The 9,706-nt window shown below is 47.2% G+C and overlaps 1 protein-coding gene across 1 annotated transcript in view; it reads left to right on the top strand.

The window, feature by feature from the left end:
* Positions 1-1,050: 1,050 nt before the first annotated feature.
* Kif26b (kinesin family member 26B) overlaps positions 1,051-9,706 on the top strand; it is a 171,583-nt gene continuing 162,927 nt past the window's right edge. The window contains exon 1 of the mRNA XM_059281043.1: positions 1,051-1,973. Coding sequence (XP_059137026.1) covers positions 1,051-1,973 — 923 coding nt within the window. The remainder of the gene's footprint in view (positions 1,974-9,706) is intronic.

The following is a 9,706-nucleotide window of genomic DNA, read 5'->3' as shown; positions in this document are numbered from 1 at the left end:
AGCCATTCCTAGTCAAGCCACCATATTCTCCTTTACTCAGACATGAAGTCCATGGAAGAGGGCTCTGGTTGACTCTGCTTTTGGCTATATGCCTACACTTAGAACATGGTAGATGCACAAGATAGAATACTTTGAAACCTCTTCCCCAAAGCTGTGGGTTTATGCTGTATTCTCCTCTAGAGCGAAGCCCAAGCCTCAGCTCTTGAAAAGCAGCTGTATCATCACTAAGACAATGTCAATGCTGTGCAATAAGCTTTGCACTGAGGATCCTAGAAAACACCCTTCATTGACACAGGCTAGGGCCGGCGGCTTCCCAGAATAAGGAACTGGGGCTGATGGCAAGTCTCCAAGGCACAGCTTAGACCTTCCAACTCCCCGGAGACGTGGTGCCCTGCAGGGGACCTGCACAGAGGTGCTTCCTGGATGCTGCTATTCTTAACATCAATGGGCACACCAAAGGTTTGGAAGGCCATCTGTAAATCCCTGAGCCACAGGTGCTGCCATCTTGCCTCCAGACAGGCCTCTCTTCCCCTCCCCTAACCCACTCAGCATAAACTCAAGTAGCTAGAGAGGACCCCTATGCTGACCCAGTTGCCATTGCCTGGAGAATCTGTCTATTTGACCCTAAACCCAGAACTAAGGTTGAGGACAGATGGCAGAGACTGGGGACAACTAGGGACAGTGCTAAGAACTTGGGTTACTGAGCAAGAAGAGGAGGGATGGAAAGGTAGGGTGCTGACCCCTGACCTCGCCTGCGGTAGAGCATGAGAGAGGCAGAACTCTGGCCCCAGCAGGGCAAAGACAGATGGGATTCCCTGGAAAGGACTCATGCAGCTTGGAATGAGGAATACTGGGCTCCCTGTGAGCTCTAGAGAATGTGGGGTTTGGGGGACATCCTTGGACAACCAGCTGCTCTGACAGGAAAAACACACGATGCATTCTTCCAGTCCTAGGGGCTGGCTGAGCATAGACAGATTGTTGTGAGTGGAGGGTGCTTACCACCAGAGCTTTCTCCTCAGCGGTCACCCTTCCTGACCCACAGCTGTCCTCATGGACTCTTGGATCTGGAAAGTGTTTGCCCAGAGTCCCAGAAGTGTCTCTCTACCCATACCACTCCTTACTATTTTAAATGCCTGTCTCAAGCCAAAGCTGCTAACGAGGTTGGAGAAACAGGTGAACAGGAAGACAGCGGTGGCGCTGAAGGAGCTGAGCCAGCAAATCCAAGAAACTAAATGCCGGCGGGAAAGGCTGCTGAAGGACACCAGGCAGCTGCTGGAAGAAAAACACCGTGTGCAGGCTGAAAACCAGCTTTTCATGGACTACCTGCACAAAAACAGCAAGCGGTGTGAGAAGAAACGGGAGGCGCTGTGGAAGCAATGTGCCCAGGAGTGTGGCGAGATAGAGCGAAGGCGACAAGAGCTGGCGTCCAGATACACCCAGAGAAACGCAGCCCTTCGAGCACAGCTCCTGCAGGGCAGAAAGACCCAGGAGGACTTAAGGCAGCAGCTGCAGGCACTGAAGACCGTTTACATGGTAAAGGAGAGGCAGGACATGACAATACAGACCTTGGAGAAGGAGAAAGAGAAAATCCGAGGTGAGACAGCGGCCAAGGAGCAGGAGGCACACATCCGGTTCCTTCGGGAGAAGGCCCTGATGGAGAAGGAGCTGCAAGAGTTGGACTTGATGAAGCTGGGGCAGATCAGCACTAAGGGGCTTACGAGGAAGTACAAGGCCTGGGCGCAGGCCTGCAAGCAGGCTCATTTTGAGTTCTGTGGCAGTCTCCACAGAGAGAACCAGCAGCTACGGAAGGAGCTCCAGCAACTGAGTCAGGAGTACCGGAAGGTGGAAGCTGTGAGAATCAGGTTGGAGAAGCAGCAGCAGCTGGTGAAGGAGGAGCAGTGGTATCTAGAAACCTTGACCAGAGGGCGGCGGTGGCTGCAGGCAGAACGTGAGAGGCATCAAGATTGTTCTAGGTGCCCCAGAGACCACTCTGAGCTGTTCCCTAGACACAAGTCAAGACTAAACCCAAGGCAGCATCTAAAACTACTGATCACATAAGAACTGCACATTGGGAATAATCTACAATCCAGACAATGCTCAGTGTGGAGCATAGAGTTAGTTGTGTTTTCGTGGAGGGGCCTTTAGGCTGTGAGGTGCTTCTTGACAGGGAGTTTGGAAAGTAGCTTCTAGGCCACAGAATCAGCGACGTGCTTTCATCTGCCATGGATGCTTAGAAAACTTTTGAAGAATCTTGTGCCATCCAGTTCCATTCAGAATTCTAAGACTGTCAAGTGAAATCGCCCAGTCACAGTATGTACTGGAGTTTAGGTCACTCAGTTTTTTTTGTTTTTTTTTTTTAACATACATACTTTGTAGACTACCAAGTCCATTTTGTAATTAGTATCGTCTATATGTTTTGCTTATTTGGTAAAATCATGAATTGCATTTTAAGTCAGTTTTCTTTTTTAACCTTCATTGGGGGTTTGAAATGTTTTTGTGAGTTTGTCAAGGGCTGGCAGTGGACCGGTCATTTGCTGAACTGTGGACCCTGATCTGAGAGTGTGGTCCCGTGTGTTGGCAATGTTCCTCTATGGGAAAATGTAGTTAGCTTTGTGTTTCCTGGGAATTGTTGACAATGAGAAATGACATGATAATTTTTAACTGTCTTTATACAGAAAATGAATTTACTTCAAATTGAATTTATAAAGAATTCTCCTTCAATGTGCCTTTAACTTCTAGTTTTGTGGGGAGGTTTTGGTGTGTAAAATATGTACTGTGTTACTAGACAACGCATATCAGTTTTTAAAAGTAGGAAGCCCCCCCCCCCCAGCCCGTGGTTTCACACTTTCCAGCTCGTGCTCTTTTGGCCCTATGATTTGACCTTTGATGGTTCAGTGCATCAAAGTGGAATGTGCGTGGAGGTGGAGGTCTAGTCACATCATGATGGCTAAGAGAGAAAGAAAGTAAGGTGTGGGATCCCAGTGTCTCATTTAAGGGCACACCCCTAAAACCTAACATCCACTGGGCCTCACCTCCTGAAGGTTCCATTCCCAAAAGTGCCACAGGGGGCGCCCTAACACAGAGGCCTTTTGGGGACATCTCAGATCCAAACTAAAAGATGACAGGGATATAAGTAAAATACTAAGAAACCAAGAACTTAAGATGCATATCAAAACCACGTTCGTCAAGACCTTCCTGTTCTCAGCAATGGAGGGGGTGGGCAGATTCCTTAGGAAATGATGGGCAGTTGAAGTAAAATGTGTTTGGTTCTCTTGACTGAATGATCACGAGTACCTGCTCACATGCTTGTGTCGTACTGAGGGATTCCTGCTGAGCTGAAGTTACATGCCAATGCCCAGAGCACAAACACTGGGGTTATGGCCTAGAGAGGACACCAACGTCAAAGCTAGTCCAAACCAGTCAAGAGGGAGCCGGAAGCTGTGACACAGAGCTAAAGGACAGTGACTAAGCTGATCCAAGCCATACACTCACTGCTACAGACTCCCCAGACCCCAGGCCCGCTGATGGCCTACATTACTGCATTTCTTCAACCCTAGGAAGGTTGGGGAGGTCCTGGCAAAAGTGGATGGCACATTCTATAGGAAGAATTATTTTTGAAAAGAATTATTTAAAGAGCTGTGGCAGGGGTAGGAAAGCCACAGCTTCCTTGAACCTGGAAGCGTGGTCTTTTGCTACCCACAGGCAGAAGGGAGACATGGCCACACCCACAGGAGGAGCACCCCAGAAAGGCTGAGACTGATAACTTTTGACAGTTTCTGTCTCTTCACAGAGTGGAAGTCCTGTCGTTTCCTGTGTCTGAGCTCCTCTATAGCTAATCAGAACAGGAAATTAAAAGGAAATCTGTAATCTTAGCTAGCTCTTTGTGACTATAACAAATACCCAAGGCAATCAATATGTCAAGAGAAAAGGCTTAATTTTTTTGTTCCTACTTATAGATGCCCCAAGTCTGTGATCACTTAGACCCACTGTTTATGGCCTGTGGTGAGACAGCATGCCATGGCCAAGGGATGTGTGGAGGACCAAACTCCCAACAAGGAAGGGAAAGGGGAACGGAGTCTTGCTGTCCCCTCCAAAGGGACAGTGACTCAGAGATCTCCCACTGGGCCCTATCTCCACAATGGTCCATCACTTTCTAATAGTGCCACACCTGGGACCAAGTCTTTAGCAATGGGCCTTGGGGGGAGGGACACTTAAGATCCAAACTTGTAGCTGAGGCTGCTTCGTTAATCTGTCTTCTGACATAGAGTGAGTAAGAGTGGATTTAGAGGAACAAAAGATACCTCCTCCCTTCCTCCTCAGGGGAACAGCTGGTGTGCCTATGAGGAAAATGCCCAAACATGCAAAACGAGACCTGTGTTTTCAGGGCACTTGCCTACCCCTTTGGCCAATCTCTGGACTTCTTTGTAGAGTCTTGATTTAGACCGATGGGGACTTTATTTTTTTGGATAAAGAACCTTGAGTCTGTGGACTGCTTTACATCTGGAACAGCTGAGTGAATAAATGGCCAGCCAGCCACTGCAGTATTTCTTTCCCTGTTCTAACACAACAAAGGAGTAAAAAAGCAAGAAGGAGAAAGGATCAAGGGAAGGAGACTACAGCCCTAAAGTCTTTTAAGAACTATTTTAAATGATGGTTATCTAAAGGAGATTTATGCCTAGAATTTACAAGGTTAACAAAATCACCCATGGGAAGGAAAAGGGAAAAATTTTCAGCTCATGGCGTCTCTTCTGTTTGCTCAGGTAAAGGAGAGGTGAGCTGTTGGGCAGACATTGTGAGGATCTTGCTGTAAATACTACATTGCCTTTCCCCATAAACGCTTTGAAAAGTTTTCTCTCTTTAAGATAATTGGCACTTGCTCCGAGAAAGAGGAATTCACAGCCCATGGCTTTAGTATAAATGTAATAAAATCATGCAGCGTTTTGGGTACAAGCATGCACCGTCCTGCTGAACATGATGACAATGTCTGTTTCTGCTCAGAAGCTATAGAAAGAAAGCCGGGAAGCCTCTAGCTTCGGACAGTATGATCCAATAATTCCGCAAGACCGTTAGCGTCTCCGAGCATTCTATGATGAACATAAGTCCACGTACATGTTAGATACTTGCGTAGCCGTGTGGAAGGGACAATGAGGAGGACGCAGGCTGCTTGTTTATTCTGGGCCTACATTCTCATTTGAGTCTGGAGCAGGATGGTGCTTCATGGAGTCTTGGGCCAGCCTCCGACGCCTGTCTGCTTCATTTGTACAGATTCTGGTTTTGGTTGCCCTGGGTGTTTGAGATGGGAGTGTGGACCTTGAGAAAAGGATAAGTCTCCTATGAATGAAGCACACCAGTGCTGGGTCCATGAGGGATTGCTACCATTGTTTCCCATTTCTACATCAGCTGGCTCCAGGATGGAACCCACTGGGTCTGAGTTTCACCAAGTTCTTGTCTTAGTCTGCTTTGAAACTAAGGGGAAGTGGCTTCCACACTAGCTGCCCTCCCTGGAGTCTAAATGGTGTGACAGCTCCAGATTCCGCCAAGTGCAACCGAGAACCGGGTCCAACACACCTGCATCAATTGCCCTTTGACTTATAGCCTATAGGTCCGTGTAGTTCTATACATAGGAGATTCCCCAGGAAGTGAGGCAGGAGTAGAGGAGAGGGGCACCAATGTAGAAGTTTTCAAATTCTTTCTGAAGATTGGAGTGTAGCTAGAGTTTTCCTGCCTGGCCCACAGTCAGGACAAATCTCTCTCACCTGCCAGTCCCACAGCCGCTCAGACCCGACCAAGTAAACACAGAGACTTATGTTGGTTACAAACTGTATGGCCGTGGCAAGCTTCTTGCTAACTCTTCTTACAGCTTAAATTAATCCATTTCTATAAATCTATACCCTGCCACGCGGCTTGTGGCTTACTGGCATCTTCACATGCTGTTTGTCATCGTGGCGGCTGGCAGTGTCTCTGACTCAGCCTTCCACTTCCCAGCTTTATTCTTCTCCTTGTCCCGCCTATACTTCCTGCCTGGCCACTGGCCAATCAGTGATTTATTTATTGACCAATCAGCAACACACTTGACATACAGACAATCCATCCCACAGCACTGGAGTTACAAAGAAACTTTGAAACAACTTCATGTTCACCATTTGCTGTTCCTTGTCCCACACCGCGACAGTATTTTTAGTCTTCCACAGAGCTCCTCCTTCCTCCACAGCCACCTCCCTTAGTGACAGAACTGCTCTGAGGATGTCACTGGCTTTGAGCAGGACAAGGAATGACAAGATCTGCATCCCTGCTCTCTTGGGCTTGCTTCTCTTCCCATTCCTCAGGGAAGGCATGCTCATCTGACTTCCTGCACCCTTCCTATGCAGACGGGAGCCCACAGGAGCTGGACTGGCGCTCTTCAGAGAACCTCGTGATGGGTCCCAGGACTGCCGTGCACTCTGCTTGAGAACCCGAGGAGGTTAAGGAGGGGAGAATGGGAAAAGAAGAGGGCCTGCTGACAAGTTTGTCAAAAGAGGGAATTGGGCTCAGAAACTTAGTGTCTGCAATCCTTAGATCTCAAAGGAAGAGAGAGAGCGAGGCTGTTGTAATTGAATTGGCTGACATTTCTCTTTATTAAAAACGTATGAAGCCTTGCAGAAAAAGTACCAATAAAAACTCAGGGTTTTTTTTCTTAGTTACTTACTTTCAGCAGTTTGTATCCAGACTGTGAAGTCGAAGGTTTAATTCTTTATTTATTTTTGGGACAGGAAAATACCCCTTATTTCTTCAGCAGGTGAAACTACTTGCTAAAGTGGTTTTTTAAATATCAGTATCCACACAGATATGCCCACATCCTCTTAGAGGTGTACACCGCACACACACTGTGTTGTGTAGACGTGTGCTGCGCTTTGCTCTTCAGTAGGGTGGAAGGAGGAAGGGGGGTTAAGGATGTCTCCTCCTCACTGGGCTGAGCTGAAGTGACCCCCCTGTGCCCTCACCAGCCCAGCTGTTGCCTAGCACCAGTGCCGGATCCCAGTGCAGGCATGTTTTCCCGACTCTCCTGCGTGCGCACTCCTGTGTTGTGGCCTACAGGGAGTGTTACTCAGGGAAGGCCAGGCACGGCTGATCCGCCTGGACTTGAAACTGCCTTCCTTTCATCTTATTAAAATTAAGCCATTAACTGCCTTTAATGTGGAGGTTTTGTGGCTTAATTTTCTTTGGTGGCATCCATTAAAAACAGGGGTGGGTAGCACAACTGATTGGCAGCATCTTCAGACATTTAGTATGTATTATTAATATTCACATGTATTATTAATATTCCCTACCTGCACCGAGAGCTGTCATGGTCTAGTCTGAGTTATTCCCTGTGCCATAATGAAGCCATGTTTTTTTTCCTGATTACCTGAAATCCAGGTGGGGCTGAAGCATGGCTCAGAGCATCTGGAAGTGTCTTAAACTGACTTTTCATTTCCCAGACCTTTTAAAAGCTGCCCTACAGTCTTGTAACAGCATATACTGTGTTTATCCTGCTAACATGCAATTGTCATCACACATGCTGATTTTAATGAGGTGAAAAACCCGGAGTCCTGTGATGACACCCCCCAGACCCAGTTTACTTATACACCAGTGGGAACTTTTACTGCATGCCTAGAATATGCACAGCACCATGCTAGGCTCTGAGTGAGGGATGCAAGCCGGCCCTGGCTTTTTAAGAGCTCAAGATTTTACAGAGTAGAAGAAAAAATGCACAATCGAGTGGATGCCAGGGTGTAGTTTATGGATGTGATAGATGAGTGCCACCAGAGGGAATTCCGTGAGCACGGAAATCAACCAGGTGGCCTAGTAGATTATAGTGTCTATCTGTGTCTGTGTGGTGTGTGTATGCACTGGGGAAAAGGCCTTTTCACAGAAAACATGGGGTAAGACTGAGGTTTTCGAGAACAATAGAGTTCGGACGAACTGTCCCAGGCTACACACTTGGATTCTTCAGACTTAATCGTGGTGGGCCTGATGGACCTGGCATTGTCAGCCAGGCTTAGACCGGAGGGTAGGAGGTATTCCTGGAGGATCTTAAGTTTGGAGGACCTTGCAGGGTTGATATTTGGGTAAAGGAGAGATGAGCTAGGATGCTGGAATGACCAAGCTTGGCTCTGCTGAGCATCCAGGTCAGGTGGACATGGAAAGAAAGCCCCAGATTTAAGCTGCAAAGAATCGGCCAGTTAGTGCTTGGAAAAGCCACTGTGGTCTGAAGCCTGCCACTGTGACTCCTGCTTCCTCTTTATCTCCCGAAGGACGAGATGGCCATCTTGCTATGCTGTATAATTTCCTGCCTATCTGTACATAAGTTGAAATCTTCTCTATGGAGTTTTCAGATTCTAATTTCCTTGTGACTTCCAAACACAGTTTCTGTCTGTCTGTCTCTCTCTTCTCTTAAATATATGATATATTTTGCAAATATAATATATATATAGATTTGATGACTGGCTCAGGAATTTTAAGCTAGACTTGCGCCTGCTCAGTTGGAAGGAAGGGAGGTGTTGGGCAGTGGTTGTGAGCTAGTTTAGCATGCATGAGGGACTCAGTTACAGCTCCTTCTTTGCAAAAGGAAAAAGAAAAAAGAAAGAAAGGAAGAAAGAAGAAAAGAAGAAAGGGCAGAGCCCTTATATTGTTTTCTAAATGTATTGTTCAGGTCAGGACATAGAAAAAGAATCAGTAAATTAAGACTATTCCACTTTTCATTGTTAATTTTTTTATAATTTTTTTATTTTATAATTTAATTTAATTTTACAGATCAGCCATGGATTCCCTTGTCCTCCCCCCTCCCCCTCTCCCCCACCTTCCCCCCAGCGCACCCCCCATTCCCATCTCCTTCAGGGCAAAGACTCCCCTGGGGATTGAGTTCAACCTGGTAGATTCAGTCCAGGCAGGTCCAGTCCCCTCCTCCCAGACTGAGCAAAGTGTCCCTGCATAAGCCCCCAGTTCCAAACAGCCAGCCCATGCACTGAGGACAGGTCCTGGTCCCACTTCCTGGATGCCTCACAAACAGATCAAGCTAATCAACTGTCTCACTTATCCAGAGGGCCTGATCCAGTTGGGGGCTCCTCAGCTATTGATTCATAGTTCATGTGTTTCCATTCGTTTGGCTACTTGTCCCTGTGCTTTTTCCAACCTTGGTCTCAACAATTCTCGCTCATACAAACCCTCCTCTTTCTCACCAATTGGACTCCTGGAGCTCCACCTGGGGCCTAGCCATGGATCTCTGCATCCAGTTCCCTCAGTCATTGGCTGAAGTTTCTAACACAACAATTAGGGTGTTTGGCCATCCTATCACCAGAGTAGGTCAGTTCAGGCTTTCTCTCGACCATTGCCAGTAGTCTATTGTGGAGGTATCTTTGTGGATTTCTGTGGACCTCTCTAGCACTTTGCTTCTTCCTATTCTCATGTGGTCTTCATTTATCATGGTCTCTTATTTCTTGTTCTCCCTCTCTGTTCTTGATCCAGCTGGGATCTCCCACTCTCCTAAGCTCTCTTTCCCTCAAACCTTGCCCTTCATTACCCCCAATCACATCCAGGTTGTTCATATAGATCTCATCCATTTCTCTGTCATTGGTGATCCCTGTGTCTTTCTTAGGGTCCTGTTTTCTAGGTAGCCTCCCTGGAGTTGTGAGTAGCAGTCTAGTCATCTTTGTTTTACATCTAGTATCCTCCTATGAGTGAGTACATA

This window comes from Peromyscus eremicus, chromosome 15 (assembly GCF_949786415.1).
Source record: "Peromyscus eremicus chromosome 15, PerEre_H2_v1, whole genome shotgun sequence".
NCBI classification, from domain to species: domain Eukaryota; kingdom Metazoa; phylum Chordata; class Mammalia; order Rodentia; family Cricetidae; genus Peromyscus; species Peromyscus eremicus.
Note: the sequence above shows the minus strand (reverse complement) of the source record. Positions and strands in the feature narration are given on the sequence as shown.